At 37.4% G+C, this 22,468-nt stretch overlaps 1 protein-coding gene across 1 annotated transcript; it reads right to left on the reverse strand.

The window, feature by feature from the left end:
- Positions 1–2,214: 2,214 nt before the first annotated feature.
- On the reverse strand, positions 2,215–11,502 carry FAM98B (family with sequence similarity 98 member B). The gene is made up of 8 exons (XM_070931349.1): positions 11,430–11,502; positions 9,622–9,770; positions 8,206–8,340; positions 7,195–7,385; positions 6,239–6,319; positions 5,799–5,915; positions 4,310–4,477; positions 2,215–3,896 (listed from the first exon to the last, which is right to left on the reverse strand). Exons 1-8 carry the CDS (start codon positions 11,465–11,467, stop codon positions 3,567–3,569), a joined length of 1,209 nt encoding a protein of 402 aa, XP_070787450.1. The 5' UTR covers positions 11,468–11,502; the 3' UTR covers positions 2,215–3,566.
- Positions 11,503–22,468: the final 10,966 nt, after the last annotated feature.

Consider the following 22,468-nt stretch of genomic DNA (forward strand, 5'->3'; position numbering starts at 1 on the left):
TTGTCAGGATCAGCCACAATCCGCACAGGCCGCTGGCGGGCCACAACATTCGCCCTTTCACCTGCTTTAAGTTTTTCTACATCTTATGGCATGCAGTACTAGGTTAGGCATCTATTGAAGTAGGGCCTAAGAAATATGGAATGTAGTGGAAGAATTTCCTTCCATGATAAACACACACCTTTTAGAAAACCTTGTGTCCTATCAGCTTGTAATTAACTACAATTCCAAAATTGTGCATTGACTTTGTCCAGAGAAGTGCAACCTCATGACACAATGCTAGATCTTGGGGGGGCAAAAGCCCCAAAGCCGCTGTCTTGCTAAAGTAGAATTGGAGCCGATTCCTCCCCACCCAGATCCTCACAGCCTCCAGCTGCTGGGCCAGCACCTCAGCAGCAGCAACTGCCTGGCTAGAGGTAAAGATGTATAACTAGCATCAATATCATACTGTTGATACTCCACCCTTGCCACTGAATGACTTCAGCTGGCAGTTTCATTTAGATACAGATATTAATTGAAGCCTTGATTAGCCAAATCAGGAGGGGCATATGTTCCAACTCAACTATAGATATATAGTCAGCCTCTTCAAGGAAAATTGGAATAGTTTAAAATATACTGTATTTTACCAATACAACAGATTTTATTGATCATTTGTGACTCCATTTCTATGTAAGTTATTTATTTATCCTGAGGAAGACAGAACTGGCAAACTAAGCCAAGCATATCATATATTGAGCCTAGTTCTGTCTTTTGCAATTACCTTAACCATGTCATGCTTATGGGGAGTAGATTCTGTGACAATCAGGATTTACTAAAATGATTAAATGATCATTTGCAATTCCTCTTTCCAAGCTAATTATATACATTTCATGAAGAAATTTTACTGCCACTGAAATCGTATTAGGACTATTTGCTATAGTTCAAGTCATTATGTTATGTTAGCAAGTGTTCTGAACTTAAAACTACAGTAAGACTTTTTTAGTCCACTTCATCACCTATAAATAGAATTATTACAAAAACTGTCATTTAAAATGCACTGTATCTGAATATGATAAAAGTATAATTTTCCCTTACGTTACAATTAAGTAGATATGATGGTGAGGAATTACTATGGTTGCATTGGTTAAAGAAATCATGTTAAGTGATGGCTTGTAGAACTATATCTGGTCACTTTAGTTTTGACTATTGTATCAAGATTTTCCTAGCTCAACAGAGCATATTGCTTAAAGGAGGTGCCCCCATGTGGTGATGGCTAGTATTTATATCAGCCAGTTAAAGAAAATCAATAATCAGAAATGTCTACTGACTACTAGCTGCAGACATGCAAACACATTCAGAATTAAAACTGGACATCTGCTGAATTCCAGCAGAAAGTTAGTTTATCCAATACTATGGCTGTCATCTCTCTTCCGTCCCCTCTCTCCTGCAGTGCCAAACACTGTACAACTGATAATATGAAAGTATATCTGCACTCTGTAAAACCCCTACTAGGTTTTGAGTTGATTTGGATATTTTTCTTTTCTCTGTAACCAATGGTTAATAAAATAAATGATTACCTCTGCAAATATTGCTCAATCAGTAAAAGAAAATGAACTGTTGATTTTCAATGACAGCAAAGGTAGGTATAGACACTTCCATTTTCAAGAGGTGAGCAAAACAATCCAAACTGAAAATAATTACTTTACATTTGAATGTGGTCAAATCTTAATAAAAGTATTCTAAAAATACCCATTTCAAAATTTGCTATTTTAAGAAAACCTGCAATTTTTCAAATGCATTTGTTCATAGATTGCCACATATATCCAACCATTTATTAGCCACTTAATACCACCTTGCTATTAGCAAAATGGGTATGTCTTCCAAAATTAAATGTGTTTTTAGATATATATGAAATACATATAAGTAGCAAATATATTTGAGCATTTTTAACAAAAGATTCTTTTGAAGGAATCAGTTTCTATTACATCTCTACTAATGTGTAAAAATGCTACAGCAACAACTACTATATTTTATTTCTTAGTGTTCACAATTGTAAATGATCTATTACTTAAACCGTTCTCTAGGTAGCTATTAAAATATTTTTTTTCAATAGATGTTCCATGTATATGAACAGAAACACAACACTGGATTACTGTTAATACAAACTATTTATATAAGAACATTACGTTCTATAAAATACACTATTCAGATTTAAACATATAAAAGGTATTGGATTTTTATTGCATTGTTAGAGGTTGTCAAAATTACAAGCAATTACCAGAAATTATTATTCATCCTTAACTTTGAAATGTTTTCTGATTTGGGAAGATCACGAAATGTTAAACAATTACAGGTTTAACTAGTTAAAAATAATCTCTCTTCACTTTTGGCTCAGAAGAACAGTATGTCTTGCTTTTCATTTTTATCAGTTAAAATATTATATAATTTCTGGAATAATACCTTAGTGTACATCAGTATTTCTTAACCTTGGCAACTTTAAGATGCGTAGACATCAACTCTCAGAATACCATAGTATGCATGGGATTTGAGATCCAACTTCTTAAAGTTGTCAAAGTTGAGAAACACAGGCGCACATAATTGGAACATGAGAACAATGAATTTGAAATCTAAAGAAAAATTAACAGAATTATAAGAGACATGGCAGTCAACTAAAATCAGGAAAAATTGTGCTCCATTAATCAGTCAAAAGATTCTTGTTTCTGCTGCTTATACTTCAAAAGACACATGTACCATGATCTTTGGCCAAACCAAGAACTACAGAAAATACTTTTGTTCAATAAAGACTGCTTTGGCCTTTCTTTTAGAAAAAATTAGTGGAGATAGGATGCAGAATACATTCTATGAAACTTTAAATGTTCTATGTGTCCTCAGGCACGAAATCAGAGTATTATCGCCTGAACATTCCTATCAGAACACCAGTAGTGATCTGAGTACATCTCCTAGCAGACTATATTGATTGAAGTACCTCATGTACCTTCACTAAGCTAAATCCAATGTGTCTTTCTTTGCTTGGTATTTTGCCAACAGAAAGGTTGGATGGGGCAAATGGCAGAAAGGCTGGATGGGGCAAATATCAATTTCTGGGTCGTATCTTTTTCAGCAGCCTTGTTAAATAAATAAACATCCAGATGAACAATAATGTGAAACAAAGAAACTAAAAAACCCAAGCCAAAAATAATTAGGGACACTTCACACACTTTTAAGAGATAGATGGGTTCTGCACAGAAAACACCACATACCCTGCATGTTTAGCATCAAATTTGTACATCAAACTTGTACATAACAATTTTGTTGTGTATTTGCAACCCGAAGGTTTTCCATAGGTCATTGCTTCCATTCATGTATATGTTGCTGGTAATGACAAATGTGTGAGTACATATGCTTGGATAGACAGAAGTCATCTCTGTAGTGAAAATTAATTTTGTATAAGGTGGTTTTAAATGAATGGAACAACCAGGATTCATCAGTAAGGAAGATCAATGCAGTTCAAGCATCACATTTGCCCATCAGCAATAATGTATTCCGAGACCCTGCTCTCAAGAGTATGCATGTCGGTCAACATTAAGATGTTAGTATTTTCTATAGCCAACTCCCCTTCTACCATATGAATCACCATATCCTCCTCTCCCACTATAATCACCCCTTCCTTGATATCCACTCCCTCCCCTCCAGCCACCCCCACCCCCTCCTCTACCACTACCACCCCATCCACCCCCTCCACCCCATCCACCGCCACCTCTATTTCCTCCACCTCTTCCTCTTCCACCATCTCCTCCCCAACCTCCTCTTCCTCCCCTTCCTCCTCCATCCTGTCTCTTCTGCCATGGGGGCATTTCAGGAGGTGGTGGATCAATTTCTGTTGGTCTTCCACCGCGATCTGGTACTCTTCCCATCAAGACCTGTTCAGAAAACATATACAGCCCAGTAAGACCATATTTCCTTGACTTTAGAATTTCAAATTATTGAGAGAAAGCATGTTTATGTATGTATGTACATATCTCTGTGATTAAAACCACTAGGGTTTCACCCATTACTGCATTATTCTAAGAGTATAAATAATCTATGATTAAATTTCATACCAGTAAAAACAGTTAACACAATTCTTTAGATTCTAAATGGCACGGAGTATAAAATACAAGGCTAATCTGTATTAAGTATACATTACTATATTTTATGTAGTGCAACAGTGAGCAAGGGATTCCTGAGATTTTGCAAATTACCAAAAATATTAAAATTTCTGAGAACTAGCACAAATTCTTAAAAGTTCAATAGTAAAAGAAATCTATAGCTGCTGCATTAACAAAAAGTATACCTTATTGATTGCACAAATAGTCTTTTCCCGCGTAGATCCACTGCTTGTTCTTATAATCTTTGACAAATCTTCACGAGCAGCTAGAAGATGAGCTACTGAAATTGTTGATTTAGAAGTGAGTCCGTAACGTTTGGGTTGATAAATCCTTGCAATATCATCTGTTTTCACCTAGGAAAATGGATAGACATTTGCAGTAGCTACAAAAACTATCACAAAGTGACATTAGGAAGTTTAATTTTACTGTACTATGTACTACCGGTAGTTATTTATGTCATGTATATTATTAGCTTCCACTTTACAGTTTAATTTCAAGTAAATTCCTAATGACAAAGAAAAAGCTGCTAAAAGGAATAACACTTGATTGTTTAAAGAATGCCATAATGCAGTTAAACTATATTAGATAAAATAGATTGTTCAATTAATGAGAACCTATAGGTTATTATTTTAATTAAAGTTTATATTGTTCTGATGTCATAGCTTTCATCTTCCGATGCCAAAGTTCATGCAGAAATTACTTCTATCAAAATCAAGATTAGATGTGTGTGTGTGTGTGTGTGTGTGTGTGTGTGTGTGTGTAATAGTAATTGAATATGCAACTGAATTAATATTCAATATTTTTAATATAATTCAAAATCAGTAAATATACTGAAATTTTTCAGGGAAAAAAACCCCAAAATAATTTTACAGTATCAATACAGATTGTCCTCAATGTACGACCACAATTGAGCTCAAAATTTGTTGCTAAGTGAGAAATTTGTTAAGTTGATTTTGCCCCATTTTACAACTTTTCTTGCCACACTTAAGTGAATCACTGCAGTTGATAAGTTAGTAACTTGCTTGCTAAATGAATCTGGTTTTCCCATTGACTTTGCTTGTTAGAAGGTTGCAAAAGGGGATCACATGACCCTGGGACATAGCAATCGTCATAAATGTGAGTCAGTTGTCAAACATCCAAATGTAAATCACATAACCATGCAGATGCTGCAATGGTCATGGGTGGAAAACGGTCATAAGTCAATTCTTTCAGTGCTGTTGTAACTTCGAACGATCACTAAGCAAACTGTTGTAAATTGAGGACTACCTGTATATATTGCAAGATTACATTGTTTTTTGCCTGAAAAATTTTAATGTATGCTTTGAAGACGTACTCTGGCCAAGGAAAGTTATGGTTACAGATCCATCCACTTTCACTAGCTGTAACATAGAAGTGGTTTGCCATTTCTTCTTCATCTTTGAGAGTGATTTGCAACTACAGAGTCAAGCTTGCAGCACTGTTGCTCCCTCATGGTTTCCCACCTAAGGCCTTTTTTAGCTTCTATGCCTCTTCTAATTTGGCCAAGGGCTTCATCTGCTGAAATGTATATGAATAAATGAGAAACCAATAACTGGTATTCTCTTTTTTTCTGTATAACAGAAAAACTTGTCTTTACATCTTCCACACCAGGATTCTACTCAATCAACAAGAACTTAAAAAATAGCACATACTCACCTTAGCTCTATCAGACCACCCAAAGGACTGTACAGTTACATCTAAACGCTTCATTAACATCCGCCTGCGGCATTCATATTCGGTGAGAAGAGCCTCATTGATTTTTTCCAACTGCTTCTACAGGAAATAGAATAAATAGATTATAGAATATAGAATTATAGAATATAATAGATTAAAGTAATCCTTTTGTAGAAATTTACTTATGTTTAAATCCAACAAGATGGGAAGCACAAGGATGGGGACACATCACTGAGAAAATCTGTCTCTGGGTGGCTGCTAAGAATCGATACTGACTCGATGATACAATCAGTCAAATCCAACATCAATAAACATAAATTGCTATATTCAAATAAACACAGACAAACCCTACAGCATATAATATATCCAATAATTAATTTGTATGCCCCACTACATGTGCAAATTTTTTAAAAAGATGTTACCATTTGCTTTGTATTCAAAGGAGTTTTTAGCAGAGGTTTCTCCAGGTATGCTTTTGGAACTTTTGACAAAACATCCTTAAGCTGAAAAAAGTAGAAAAGACATCTCTTTACCTTCATGACTTCCAAAAAATAATAATATAATAATATAATATCTAATTATATTAAAGCATAAAATATCCATCATCAGAAATTGGATGCAATGATTTCAAGCGAACGTACTGCAGCCAATACAGTCTTTTCAAATGCAGACAAGATGCCTTTTACCTATTTCTCTCCCCTTTTTACAAGGATGGAGAAATAAATAATTTCTCAGAGAGGGTAAATACAATCTTCCACCATTTCCCAATTATGAAGAAATTATATGGAGTAATAAGTAACTGGCTCACCCAAAGAACTCTATATTTTCTTTGTTGCATGTTAAATGCCACCTCCCTTATATATCCTCTTTGGGTTCCTCTACCAAATGAAGTGAGGTAAATTGCCCAAAAGCCTTTTTAGCTGTGGGATCATTGTGAAATACCTTTCCAAAAGTTACGCGCCTGACCCCCGCCTGGGTGGCAGACCACAACATTCCTCTTTTTCTAGTTTTATAGATTTGTATTCAATGACTTTAATTCCATTACAAGATTGTTTTTATACATATATTGTGGCATGATGGGAAGCATAGAAATTAAATGAATAAATAAATATGGGCTGAATTGTAAAGTTCTTGGTTCTCTCCAAGCTTGACTGTTTCCTTAGAGAGATTTCACTGCCTAACTATGTAACATCATCTCTGTGTGTGTGTGTGTGTGTCTATGTGTAGTTTGCTGCCTGTTTATATACCGTAACTTGTCTTGCCATTTTAGTGGGACTTTGGTTTCCTCTTTGGTGGTTCCTTGACTATTGTTTTGTATTTTCTTCACAATAGATTGAAGCTAATTATAAGGCATTCAAATGTACAAAATATACTATACCTTTGACTCTATATTGTTTAATGAGACAGGGAGAGAATATAACTCAGAAGATGCTGATGATTTTGGTACCCCTAAAACATCACAGATCATCTGGATTTCCTGATGAACTTCATCATTCTTTGCCAAATGAGAACCTTTACATTGTTTAAACTGTAGTATCTGCAAAGCCTGAAGTTCTGTGCTTAAAAATACTATAAAATGAGGAAGAAAGAGTTATGTTAACTTGGTGTTTGTGTTTCAGCAATAATAATAATAATAATAATAATAATAATAATAATAATAATAATAATAATGAGTGGGATATCAATATAAAAGTAATTAAAATAAAAATTAAGGCTTGAAACAAATAAAAACTAGATTAAAAGTATATTTTATAATAGACCAACCATTATTTATAGAAAAAATGTTAATGGATTAATACCAATACTCTCATCCACCATCACTTGGTTATCATGAATCAGACTGTTCTTGCTTAGCGGAATTTAGCAATAGGAATGAACATACTACTAATCAAATACTAATAACATAGTAGGCAGACATACCCATGATGGGTATGTTCCAGATCTCATTACCTAGGGAAGGGTAGCTGGCAGGACTCAGAAGACAAACCTTTTCTGGCATAGTACCTACCCCCACCCCCCAAGATCAGATTGGCCCCATACCTGTTGGTTCTTGGCTTGGATCTAGACCTACAAGAGTATAAAGTGGCTGTGTCCTAAGTATACTAATCACTACTGTTTTCTCAACTGCTGGGTATTGAAATATTTTAAAAAATTATTTACTTTTTTAATAATGTGAGTTGCTCAGAGTCATGTTGAGATTGCAGCTATATAAGACAATTAAAAAGTAAACAAAAATTCTATCTCCTGCCTTATGTCTCTTTATTCTGTACACTTGGTGTCAAATCTTCCATGAAGCAACTTTCAGAAAAACTAGTTCTTTCTTTTCTGGAAAAATTCAGGAAACAAAGCAAGCAGATATAATATTGCAGCAAGGAACTTACTAACTTACACAAGACTTTAAGACAATCTTCTTTCTTTTTTAACCGATCTTTAATTTCTCCAGACACAAGTGTGGAATATGGACAAGCCAGTTCTTTTAAAAAGCCACTCATTTCTAGTTGTAAACTTTCAACATCGTCACCACCTAAAAAAAAAGTCAAGTTAAGAGAGAATTAGACATGTTCAACTTCGTTATCTTTAGGCACACGTATAAAAAAAAGTCCAGAATCAGTAGTCTTTTAAGGGCTTTGAGCAAGCGTCATTCTGCAACTATGTCCTTTTCATAGTAATGAATTATTTGCTTTATTTGCGATGGAACATATTAAAGTACAACTTGTGTATGTTTATGTGTATCCTATTAATATGCTTTAAACCTTCATCCTCTAAAAAAGTAAATCTACAAAAAATACGTAAATAATATTAATCTTATGCAATCATGTTTATACTGGATTGTACTCTACACAAATAAATATATTTGTCTTTCATGACAACAAAGAGAATATCCTGTAATTTAAACTCATGGAACAGTTCTAAGAATATTGAGAAAAGAACTAGAACTAGTCACAAATTATAAACCATAAAAAGAGCTAAAAAATTAGAATCACACAAGGGCATTTCTAGAGAATATCAATAATAATCAACATGTAAATAGTTATAAATTGTATTTGCATAACAGAGAGTTCCAGTGACAGGCATCACCTATTTTGGAACTGATAAGCATTTGGAGGAAATTACTCAACCATATTGCTGCTTAGTTTTAGTCTTTAGAACAACAAGGAAATAATCAACTGGCAATCCTTTCCTCTGTGTACTTGAAATGTTAAAAAACTGAACTAACAAAAAATATCTACAGATGTTAGCAACAAAGGCCATCATCTCTCTACTTGGTATCTCATTAATTGGATTCACATTATATATTAAATCATATTGATATTTCTTTGAGCTAAATATAATGAATGAATAAAGTAACATATTAGTGGAATAAACCATGATTTGTTTTTAGTTCATGAAATCAGTTGGGAACTGGTTTGCAGTTGACATATTGGTTGCAACTAAAGTAAGCTATAAAAATAGGAATGAATTGTTGATTATGGGTTCCTGGTTTACTACTAATTTACATATGTGACCAATTAAAGTTGCTAACTAATCCACAAATCAGTAGAAGGTAAATGCAACAATAAAAAAGTACTCCTAGATTTGCACAAGGAAGCCATCATTATTTTGTTTGCAAGAACAAGTGGGTTGCTCAACAATTCAGTGTCATGTTAAAGGTAAAGCTGAATGTCAAACATGCATTGCATTGCAGTTATTTTAAAACATGGAAGTGAGTGTAATGACATTACAATGGCTTAATTTCAATTTATGACTCTTTATTTCCCATACATGTATTTCCAACAGTCTCAAATAAAAATCAGGTAAGAAATACCAGCTGTTGAGGAGATGCTTTCTTCCAGGTTACACAATGGCTGTATTCTGGAACTTAGCCAAACACAAAGCTCACAGAAATCTTGGGAAGCCAGCCCACATTCTGCTGCTTTATTAAGAGCATCTTCATCCAGAAGAGGGCCTTTGTATCTAGAAAATATAAAATTCAAAATATATATATCAAACACACACACACACAGAGGGGGGAGGGAGAGAGAGAGATGCATATTCAACTCTTGGAATCAATAGCAGGTTTATTTTGTCTTATTACAACTTCTCATAAGAGAATGATATAAATACAAGAAACTTGAAGATGTGGTTTCACATCCTAATGCCTATGAAAAATTGGTCTCTCTTGACTTAAACCCTGAAGACCAATCAATCAATCAATCAATCAATCAATCAATCAATCAGAATAGAGCTGAAAGGGACCTTGTAGGCCAAGGTTCAGACAAGTCCATATATAGACCAGCTGCTAGGATATTTTTTTTTACAGTCTACAGGGCTGGAATTTCCCATCCAAGTACTAATGAAATCCAATTCAACTTAACTTTTTCAAAATCAGCAAAGTCTAAAATATGGTTGTGGTATATTTATTCATTTTTATTTATCTGTATGTTCACTCAAATATTGACCTCTGGTGACTAGCTGGATTAGTCCAGGCAGTTTTCTTGGCAAGATTCTTGAAATTGGTTTGCCACTGCCTCCTTCCTAGGGCTGACAGTGTGACTGGCCCAAGGTCACCATCTGGCTTTATGCCTAAAAGAGGACTGGACTTGCAGTCTCCCAGTTTCTAGCATAGTGCCTAACCACTACTCCAAACTGGATCTCTTATGATGTGTTACAATGCACATTATTTGGAAGTTATTGAACTGGATCCAACCTGCCGTATTTCCATGTATACTTCCTTAGGATCAGACTGTCAACTGACCATCAACCAATAAGTAAAAAAATACATACTACTTTTAGTGGAATATTTCTTATGAAAATAAGCTTTGGATGTATAGTGATATTTTGAAGATAAGAGGGAGCACAAAAGGATGCTAACTGATCGATACACTGTCTGTAATTATTTGGGAATGATGATGTTTTTATGTTTTAAAATAAAATCTTTGTGAAAAAAAAATACATACTACTTTTAAAAATAATTTCCCCCAAGACTCTAGCACACAGGTGATAATTCTTTTAAAATATCCGCTTCTCTCTAGCAATTGTTAGCAATTTAAATATTTGCAAAATGCAAAGATTGCATTTGAACAGACACATTGGCATATTCGGAGGCCATATATATATATATATATACACACACACACACACATTAGCAATCAAGCAAGCCTGTAGCAGCAACTACAGAAAAATTAAAGCTCTGGGCATCCATGAAGAGGACGGACTGACTGAACCCAGAACATAAAAGAAGAACCTTCATCACGACAACGAATTTTGAAAACATTTCTCCACCAGTCTTTGATTCGCAGAAGCGGGGAGAGATGTTTTCATCTACTTGGGCACGCGCACAACAAAAACGCCTCCCAACAAAACTGCGGGAACAATCTCTCTCTCTCTCTCTCTCTCCCCTCCCCGTGGCTTTTAAAATGAATCACGGCGAGGCACTTGGATTCTCCGGTGGGAGAACCGAGGCGATGAGCGGCAGATCTGGAGGGAGGCGAGGACTTTTCAACCAGCCCGATCGAGCCTTCCTTTCTGCACCTCCAAGAGAGCTCCTTTTATCTAGCCGCCGGATTGAATGCGCCATCGGCGTCCAAGCGAGAACCCCACCCCCGTGGGCGACCCTCCTCCATCTCATCTCACCCTAAAGCCTCGAGCGCATCCAGAATCACGCACTCCATGTTGGGCTCTTATGCCGCCAGCGCCGCCTTCATTCCCGCGACTGCAGCGCTCTCAGTCCCGCCTCCCGGTACAAAAAGCCCGGTGTTGCATTCAAACGAGCTCGTCGAGCTCCGTGGGCCAGACCTTTTGGTTCCGGTACTTTGTTCACCACTCCGTGGGTACCGGAGGGCCGCCGTCGGGTGTCTGTGTTTGTCTCTGTCTCTCTCCTCGAGTGTTGCTGTGTTTCCTTGGCGCCTTGAACTCCCTTCCCTCCGGTCTCACTTGAACACGCATGAAATTGTTGGAAGCCGGTCTTTTGCTCCGGCTTTTCTCAAAAAAAAAAAGCTCGCTCGTGGGTTAATGCTCCACGGAGCATCTAACTCGCCTTGTTGGAAATCCGCCTCTGGTGAATTTCGCTAGAAGGAGCTTTTCCCCCGAACTTTTCGCTTTCCACCCGAGTCCATAGACGAGAGGATCGTGTGAAAGGACGTGCCGTCTTACTCGCTTCGCGCCCTTTACTCAAGCCATGACAACAATCAAGGGAACCTTTTTCGAGGTCTCCCAGCCAGCCTTCACTTCGGCGGGTTTCAATTCTCCGTCCGGCCGCCGGTGGGGCTTGAAAGTGACTCTGGCGAAGTCCGAGCGACGCGGTTGCGGATCCGCGTCTTTGTTGCTCGTTCGAAAAGGCGACCTGCATCTTCGGACCGGGCTGCGTTGGTTCACTTCTTCAATCTCGGCGGCCAGCGGCTTCGTCTCGCTTTCCGGGAGGCTGGAAAGATTCAGGCGGCCCCTCGGCTCGTTTGGCTTTTCAGCTTTCGGATTGCAGGGCGACGCGAAGGCTGTTTACCAATACGAACCCAACCTACGTGAGAATCTCAGCCAGGATGAGTTGATAAATCCTGGGTGAGGAAGAAAAATCGTAACGATAACGCTGCCCTCGGATCTGTAGCCTCGTGTCTTATGCTAGGAGACTGAGATCAGTAAATCCGCTTTGAGCTCAAAATTGAGATGAACTGAACTGACAATGGTTTGCCCCTATCTATTGTAAACCATCGTGTGAAACTCTTCTGTGTGACATCATGGGAAGAAGAGAACCAAAAACAGAGATGGGAAGCCCCTGGGCACAATAAACATTTTGATTTCTTCTTACTGTCCCAAAGGTGTTTTTTTCAAGAGGCAACTGGACTTTCTGGTTTTTCTTTGAAGACCTTTCGCTTCTCATCCAAGAAGCTTCTTCAGCTCTGACTGGATGGTGGGGAAGGATTTCATTTTACCATCCAGTCAGAGCTGAAGAAGCTTCTTGGATGAGAAGAGAAACGTCTTCAAAGAAAAACCAGAAGGTCCAGTTGCCTCTTGAAAAAGCACCTTTGGGACAACCATGACCTGGATTGAGTGAGAATCTCCATAGACATTTCTTCTTACTGTTGAATTTACTTGAATTTATAATTAAAGTACATTTCAACAGTAAGAAGAAATCAAAATGTTTATTGTTGAATTTTAAGAAAACCAGCCACTACAAAACACACTACTGATTAAACAATATAAAAAGCACTATACGTTATAGGAATTAAAATAAACCAAACAACAGTTTGGAGACTTGGTTAAGGCACAAGCCTATGAACTGGAAACCATGAGTTCTACTCATGCCTTAGACACAATGCCTTGAGCCGGTCACTGTCTCAGCCTTAGGAAAGAGGCAATGGGAAACCACTTCCAAAAATCTTGCCACAACAACTGTAGTGGCTGGCTTAAAGGCACCAAAAACAAAACAAAAATAACAAGAAGCATCAATATGGATTAAATTAATCCTTAAATTTAATATGTAATCTAGACTAAATAGAAACATACTGCTTCATTGTATTTTTACAATACAAAGACATTTCAAAAATAGATAACAAATACGGAATCCATTCCTTAGCATCAAGAATTGAAAGCTTTTCATAAAAGGATAAACTAGGAATATTATTTTATCGTCACATGAACATGTTCTTTGTATTTCTCTCCAGAACTGTGTTCTCTTGCAGGGTAACTTGAAACCAAAACAGAGCAACAACTAGACACTTCAACACTCATATAATTCTATTTCACATTTCTATATTAGTAAAAAAAATTGCGGGGAGGGAGCCTTTCAGATGCTTTCAAACATCATGCTGTGATGTTTGATCAACAGTGATCAAAACACTATTCTGAAAGCATTCCAAGCTCTGTCAAAATGATATTTTGAGTTCAAATAGAAGCTGATGTTTCTGGAGTGGTTGTAACAGCATTGAAACTGCAAGGTTGAAACCTGAGGGCTTCAAATTCAATTATTTTAAAATGTACTTAAATTTCAACAATTTTACCTGTGGTTACTATATTATATAATCTTGGAAAAATAGTTCCAAGTTTTTGGAAGTTCTTTTCTACATTCTGTGAAAGCTAATAATACTGTACATTTTTGTGTAGAAATTAACTCCAGTTATCTATCCACTGAATACACTGGGTACTCTCACTGAGTATCCGTATATATAAGAACTTTTTATATATAAGCAAGATTTTAATACACATGAAGAGACATTATTCGAGTGACTTTAAAAGATGCTATGACAAATTTCAGGTTACAGTGAAAAGCTAAGGTACTGTATATGTACCTTACAAACTGTAAAAGGTACTGTTACAAACAGTATTTGGTGTTATATTGTGTTATCTACTGAATTATCACAAGAAAATGGCTTGTCACAAGATTGATTAATAGATATGTTTTGCTTCTGAACTTTGATTAGTTTAATAGTTTTTGGAATGCAGGGCAGAGCAATAGAGCATTACCTTTCTATTCTGCAAATGGGAGTTGTTTTCCATTATTTACAATATTTTATATGTTAATATGTGTAAAGTAATTAATATGTTTACTATATTACTGAATGAAAGAGATGATAAAATGACTGGTTCTGAATATTTATCCAGATCAAAATATTTTTTGTATTAAGATAAAAATGTTACCACTGGAGAAAATCATAACTTTAGATGGAAACTAAAAACATAAAAAAAACAATTTTAATTATTAATTTATCTCTAAATAAGTATATTATTTTTAATATTCTGATTAAAATCAATTTTAAAAGATTTTTCTAAACTTTCCCTAAATTTTTATCTTTACTAAGAATAAAATAAAGGAATGCCTGTATCTTTATTCTTGTGTAGGTAAACATTCAGTATAGAATTATTTTTAACAGGAGGAGGGAAAAACCCAGCAACAATATCCCCAATGGGCCAACCTTCCTAATGAATTACTGTATTTTTCAATGTATAAGGCACTCTTCCCCCCCCGCAAAAAAAAGTGGGTGAAAATGTCTGTGTGTCTTATAGAGTGCACCAGCCCCGCCTACCCGCCAGCCCCCACCCTTCAGCCTCTGCCTCCCAGCAATTTGCCTCCTTGCAACAAACAGCAAACAGCCTGGTCAGCTTTAGCACAGCCTGATTTATCATGGGCCGAAAATGGAGCGTGCAGAGGCCGAAAACGGGATGCATGGAGGCCGAAAATGGGGCATGCGGAGATGGCGATAGGTGGTGGCAGTGATGGGCGGTGGCGATCCCCGCAACCTGGAACAGCTGATAGGCGGTGTTCCGGGAGGCCGATTCAACCACCAATCAGCTGCTCGTGCTAAATCAGGCTATGCTGAAGCTGACCAGGCTGTTTGCTGTTTGCTGCAAGGAGGCAAATTGCTGGGAGGCAGAGGCAGATTTTTTTTTCTTGTTTTCCTCCCAAAAGCTAGGTGTGTTTTATAGTCTGGAGTGACTTATGGTCCGAAAAATATGGTAAGTTGAAATGTTTTAAACTAGACTGTCCCACTGACCTGAAGAAAGGGATAATGGAGGCTGTAGTCCATTACATTTGAAGAACACCAGATAGGGAAAGATGTTATAAGAAAATGATTAAGAAGCCCTTCTTCCACATTCCATCTTGAAACAAGCCTTCAAATCATTGCCTATGTTATAAAAAGAGAATTTTTCAACCAATCTGTTCTGGGAGATGTCTTGGCCAGAGTCTCACTTTAAGGCCAGTGGCAAGCTGATGGACCGGCATTAGGAAACAAATTAGGTGAACAGCAAAGGAATGATATATTTCAAGCATATTCTCACTCAAACACATTTCCTTTTTGTTTCTGTAACTTGTATCAACAGGTATCAGGCTGAGTGATTGGATTCAAAATTGTATCAGGTATGCATATATAATAGACTTTGATGGCTATTGTAGAAAAGTGGTAGGCTGCAATTTTCTGGTGGGTCTGTGAGTGACTTGCATCAAATCAATAAAATATTCTTTACTTTGGTTAAAAACTGCAGCAAATAAAACTCTTCTGTCATCTGGATTAATGTAAAATTCCAGTTGAAACCCATATAGTTATGGCATACATGACATACACACACATGTACCTCTGTATCCCACAGACACATGGGCATCACAGTGAGAAGGCAAGGAGTCAGCAACAGCCAAGTACCACCAAAGTATAAGACAGGTTCTGAAGAACCAGTTCAATGGTTCTTCTACACCATGAAAATGTATGCCCTGCCAGTAATCAGTTACCTGCCGGTGGGACTAGGACAACTTCAGTCCAACAGAATAAAGCTGAAAGGGACTTGGACGTCTTCTAACCCTATCCCCTCCTCAAGCAGGAGACCCTATACCATTTCAGACAAGTGACTGTCCAGTCTCTTAAAAACCTCCAGTGATGAAGCAACTACAACATCTGAAGGCAAGCTGTTCCACTGGTTAATTGTTCTCATTGTTAGGAAGTTTTTTCTTCATTCCAGGTTGCTTCTCTCCTTGATTAATTTCCATCCATTACCATTATTTCTTTTCCTGTCCTCTGGTTCTTTGGAAAACAAGTTGACCCCCTCCTCTTTGTGGCAGCCTCTTAAATATTGGAATACTGCTATCATGTCCCCCCAGTCCTTCTTTTCTCTAGACTAGTCAAACCCAAATCCTTCAACCGTTCTTCATATGTTTTAGTCACCAGACCTTTAATCATTTTTGTTGCTCTTCTTTGCACTTTTTCCAAAGATTCAATATCTTTTTTGTAATATGACCAAAATTGGATGCAGGGCCCATTGTTCAAGTCTGTCAAGGATCTTTTTGGATCCTGAGCTTGTCTTCTAGGGTGTTGGTTATTCCTGCCAGCTTAGTACTAATTCCGACCAACTCACCTGGCTGTCTCTCCCCGGCCTACTTGCCCCAGCAGACTCACTGTGGTCAACTTCTCGTGGGACAATTTGTCATGGGACAATTCAATGCAGGCTAACTCAAGAGAGGGACAAATGAATTGCAGTGGCCTTGTTTTGCTTTAGGTTTGAACCTAGGTTAAAAAGTAAAAACATCTCCATATCAATATAGATTTCTGCTAACACAACCTTGCAGTTTCTTAGCAACTGTGTAGAAGTGATTTACATTGCTTTCCTCTGGGATGTTTTTTTTTTACTTTTCTGAATAGCTTACAGCTCTAGAGTTTTCTGCCAATTCCCTACAGATAATCTTCACTTAACAATCACTCATTCAGCAACCGTTCAAAGACAGCGCTGAATACAATGCTGTCCTTGAAGTCCTCCTGTGGTCACATAAGTAGCCCAGATTTACAACTATTGCAGCATCCCTATGATTTCTAGCCTTCCCTGTTAGTTTTGTACAAGCAAAGTTAATGAGAAGGTAGCAGGAAGTCAGAAATCATGATCACATGAAATTGCTTAATGGCTCTTGATGGTTTGCTTAACAACGGCGACTGGAGACTGCCAGAATGGCCATCACTAAGCAATGTGGTCACATGACTTTATGACTGCATTGCTCACTGACAGAAATTCCAGTCCGAATTGCTACCCTTAAGGACTTGCATGTTAACTTGACTCAACTTTGCTTGGCTTCTGATCTCCAGACAAGATTGACTAAATGCTATCCCTTGCTGAGAACAAGGGCAACAATTCCCATGAATAATCACTTTTTCCCTAGTTCTCATCATCACAAGAATTGCAGCTGGCAAAACCAAAAAGTAATAATGCTCTCCATTTATCTATTTAGTTTTTTTTTATATTAAAAACATCTCGTTTTACAGTAAAACACAGATTTATACAAGTGTTTTAAAAACAATGTTTTCCCAAATTTGGGCAACTTCTAGAGGTCTGCATTTCAGCCCACTGAATTATCCAACCACTATGGCTATGTTTAAAAGTTCTGTGAAAACTAAGACTTGGCTGGACCATTTTCTGCATTTATAGTGAAAAACAGACAGGCAAGTTTTATCCCTGTGAACATATGGCTTAGACTGAATGATATGTAGTTATTCATGTGTAGAGTAAGATATGAACTAAGCAACTCTTATTTAAGATGGAGGAAGATCACTGTGGTGGACTCCTTATTCATTAGTTACTCATTGAGAAACTAATTCTTCCTGCTGACTCTTCTCTTAGTATGCAGTTATTACTGATTTAATGGATGTAGCTAATGAGCATGCAATTACTCACCAACTAGGAACTGCCAAAAATAAACTTATGGCACTATCCAAATCTAATTCAGTGGGGCTTTTTTCCCCCAGATCTAGTTCATTATATGTGGATATAAAGTCCAACAATGCACATTGCACAGTACATGTAAAACAATGCACTGCCAGAGTTATTTTTAAAAAAAAACACAGGGAAAAAGTAGGTAGCACACAGAAATAAAAATGACTGTAAACAAAATTCTGCTGGGTTTCAAACTAGCAATAGTAGCAGCAGAATTGTCTTGCAAGGTGTCTTTGTGCAGCATTTGTAGGATTCAAATCTGCCCTTGATTCCATATCAAGAAAAGTATTGTGGAAGAATCTGCAATCTACCAATGTAGAAAAACAATTACTTTTATTAATACATAAACTGTACACTAATAGCAACTTGAAGGTAAGATGTGATCCCCAAGGACTGTTAACTTAGTCAATCATTACAGTAGAGGAAGTAAAGCAAGGATGTATTCTTGCTCTGTTACTGCTAACATTTACATAAATTGAGTTACATAATACCTCCATAAAAATAACTTTCACCATCCAAAACTAACCAGTAGACACCTTTCAGTTTTCCTGTATGCTGACAATATGGTTATTATGTCACTATCTGTAGTAGGAATGTTAAAGGAGGGAAAAAGATGATAAATTACCCCTCCCCCAATCTTTGAAAAAACACTTAACATTCATAACTGACCTGTTAATTAACCCTAACCCTGGAGGGAGTCAATGGTTTAACTACTTGGGAGTTATCTTTCATTCATCAGGACATAGAGTCCCATACCTGGCCCACATATCACCATTGGCTCAGAGGAATGCTCTAGTTATCCTGAAACTATTTGAGGCAAAAAGAATGGCAATAATTATGTAACTATATAAATGTAACAAAAGTTCCCTTCTCACTCTTAAGTGCAGTAGGTATCTTCCTCAAACCTGGATCCTCTACCAGAAGCCTGGAGTTTGAAGGTTTGGCCCAGTAGCTTTGCCATTCCTAGCATTTCAGTCTTTTGGACTGTTGGCTTAATATGGCTTCTAGGTATGTGCAAGTATTACAAAATTCATTCCTATGTGGCCCTAGGGACAGAGAGCTCTGATGTTGTTCCTGAAACATATTGGAGCCACTCTCCCATCTTAGAAACCATAGGCCTGAATGGTCCTACCACTACTGGGACTTTTGTATGCCCTCTCTAGTTACTCCTTCAGGCCCTGGTATTTCTCCAGCTTCTCATATTCTTTCTTGATGTTGCTGTCACTTGGCACCATTATCCATCACTATTGCTTTTTTCTGGTCCTTATCTTCTTCCACAATGATTGGTTTATTGGTCAGGATTTGCCTGTGTGCCTGGATCTGGAAGCCCCACATGATCTTAAACCATATTATATTCTCCATGACATTCTGTGGAATTTCCCATTTGAACTTGGGAGGGTACATTGTGCAGATGTTCCTATAAACAATGCCAGCTACTTGGTTGGGCTTTTCAGTGTATGCTGTTCCCGTCTGCATCTCAAACCCTACCACTGTGTGGTGGACTGTTAATGAGGCCTCTCTACATAGTCAGCATCTCAGATCCTATCTAGTGTGGTAGAGCCTTGCGTCTATGGATTTGTTGCTTAGTGCCTATTCTTTTACTGCTATGATTAGTGCCTCAGTGCTTCTTTTAATACAGTTCTTTTTAGCCACTTGTAGGATTTCTAATGTTAGCCATCTCAGTTATCTGTGAATGGTACCTTCCCTGTAGAGTCTTGTCTTGCTGTGGCATTTCCTCTACTTGATCATCATGTCTACTGATGCCTCAGGCATTTCTCTCAGCAGTTCATCTTTGGTGCCATCTTATTGAAATACTTCTGAATGCTCTGAGTTTGTCCAGGATAGTGGCTTTGACACTCACCAGACCCTGCCTGTCCTCTTTCTGCCTGGTGTATAATCTCTGGGTGTTGAACTCCATACATTGTGAGGAATTTCTGAGTTTTCACGTTGCTTGTTCATGTTCTCTTTTGACGAGGTCACTATACTGGCAGACAGAATTGGACAACTCACCCTGGCCAATTTGCCACAGGCCAATTCGTCAAGGGACAACATATCAAGGAACAATTCAACGTGGGATAATTCAAGAGAGGGACAAGTAGAACTGCAACTTACCCGAGCCTCGAGTAATATGAGATTATTTTGACACTGAAATATTAAACAGCTTTTCTGGAGAATGAAATATTATATCTGCAGTGAATCACCTTAAGACAAAACTAACTTCATGGTGTTTTTAATGAAGCTAGTTCAGATGCCAGCATCTCCAGGGAAAAATATAATTGTAATTCGAAACTGCTGCTTTTGTCAATGGCTCCATTTGTGAGAAAGTCCTCCTCCAGACGACAAAATAAATCTGACATCAACACACATAAGCTTTTGGCAGGGTCACTGGCATCAAATTTAAGATGGAGGATTCCTTACCCACTCATGAGATTTCTTGAAGAAGAGTTTGAAATTTTTCCTGGTCCCTAATATAGTTTATCAATCAAAATATTCTTAATACTATCTTCTGCAACCTCTCCCAAAGAAGAAACAACTGCTTTAAAGAAGTGCATTATCATGTCCCAGCTTCTGATGATTTCCTAATCTTAAATATGCATACCTTTTACTCATATGGGCTATGCATCTGAAGAAGTGAGGTTGTAGCTCGTGGAAGCGTATGCCTTTTAATAAATGTTGTTAGTCTGAAAAGCTGTTACCAGAACTCCTAATTTTGGCTATCAAAGAGTAAGATGGCTGACTGCCTACAATTCTTGTCACACTTAAATCATAATGGAAACCTGCACTGAGTCAACCAAATGTGCCTCTGACCTCTGACCAAGCTTGAATTGAGATTGAAATAGACTTAAGCAAACTGCTTCAGCCAGAATTCCTAGGGCAGTTTTTTCATGAGCATCTTGGCTAAAGCGTGGACTAGTCAGGACCAGCTGGAAATTATATAATGCAATTAGTTCCAGCATCATCTTTTTTAGAAATGGTGGCACCATAACGTTTTGCAGACATGTGTCTTTATCCTAATCAGTATCTTGAAAACCTTTTATAAATTAGGAATGACAAGAATTGACAGGTCTCAGCCTGCCAAATAGATAGACATTCTGCTGCTGTACAGATTGTAAATCACATGTAAACAAGCTGGCTGGACTTTACAAATCATGATATTGAAACTGGGACAAGGGATTTCAACTCTGAAAAATGTTGAACAATAAATCTAAAATTGAATTGCCATATTCCGAGTCAAAATCTCTCATCTAGTGATTCCCAAATTGGGCAACTTTCAGATATATGGACTTCAGCTCTGAATTTCTAAGCAGCCATTTCTAAGGATTCTAGGAATTGAAAACAACAGATCTGGAAGTGGGGAAAACTGCTGTTGGCTTTCTGGAAAAAAAAAAGTTCCATCTGTGCAAAATTGTTCTACGGTGGTAATGGAAAAGCATGATGTTTTTGTTTTCTCTGTGGTCATAAAGTTTGAAAGTGAATTCCAAGTCATATTCATCAGTCTCTTTTAAATCCTTCATGTATCCAAATTGTTTCATCACTTTCAGTAACTCCAAGCACCAGAGAACAGATTTTGTTCCAATAAGCCATTTCCATCAGCTAAAGGAAGCTTGAGCAGAAATGTGCAGGCACACAATATCAGTGATGCAGCACACCATCACATCTCCAGGTAGTCCTCGATTTACGACCATAATTGAGCCCAAAATTTCTGTTGCTAACATTTGTTAAGGGAGTTTTGCCCCATTTTATGACCTTTCTTGCCACAGTTGTTAAGTGAATCACTGCAGTTGTTAAGTAAGTAAGATGGTTGTTTAATGAAGCTGGCTTCCCCATTGACTTTGCTTGTCAGAAGGTCACAAAAGGTGATCACATGATCCCAGGACACTGCAACCGTCATAAATACGAGTCAGTTGCCAAGCATCTGAATTTTGATCACGTGATCATGGGGATCCTGCAATGGTCATATATGTGAAAAATAGTTCTAAATCACTTTTTTCAGTGCCATTGTAACTTTGAATGGTCATTAAATGAACTGTTGTAAGTCGAGGACTACCTTACATCCATATAAATTCATTCTGGTCCACCCAGCATACTTTGCAACACAGTGGGTATCTGTGGCAGATTTGCAAGGCTTGCTTGCCAGAGAAATAAATCTTGGGGAGGATCCCTGAGAAAGGGAATTTTAAAAAGCACTGATATAAATTTAAAACTATTTTGCTAAGAAAATATTTTTGTTTGAAGCAAGATATGTGAAACACCCTTTCCAGTGGGGCTTGACTCGGGACACATGCTTTGTAATTTCCTGCAAAGTGGATTGCAGCCTTTATTTGGTGGGGGTGGCGGGAGTGTGTTGCTGTTATTGTTTTTGGAATTCCCATCTGTGATGTCAACAAATTCCTTGGTAAGATGAGACTTGATGTTTTAAGGAATTGTCAACAAGAATTTTCAAAACCACAATCTGAAATTGCTTCAGAGGATTTACATTCATTCTTGGGGCC

The sequence above is a fragment of the Pituophis catenifer genome, unplaced genomic scaffold (assembly GCF_029215685.1).
Source record: "Pituophis catenifer annectens isolate HBS135680 unplaced genomic scaffold, rPitCat1.0.hap2 SCAF_1, whole genome shotgun sequence".
Taxonomy (NCBI): domain Eukaryota; kingdom Metazoa; phylum Chordata; class Lepidosauria; order Squamata; family Colubridae; genus Pituophis; species Pituophis catenifer.

Excerpts from the sequence above, each read along its gene's own strand:
- FAM98B (XM_070931349.1), bottom strand. The coding sequence starts at position 11,467 with ATGGAGTGCGTGATTCTGGATGCGCTCGAGGCTTTAGG. Across the intron at positions 4,478-5,798 it reads GGTGGTCTGATAGAGCTAAG|GTGAAAACAGATGATATTGC; the intron begins GTGAGTATGTGC and ends CCATTTTCCTAG. Across the intron at positions 3,897-4,309 it reads CTATTTGTGCAATCAATAAG|GTCTTGATGGGAAGAGTACC; the intron begins GTATACTTTTTG and ends TTTTCTGAACAG.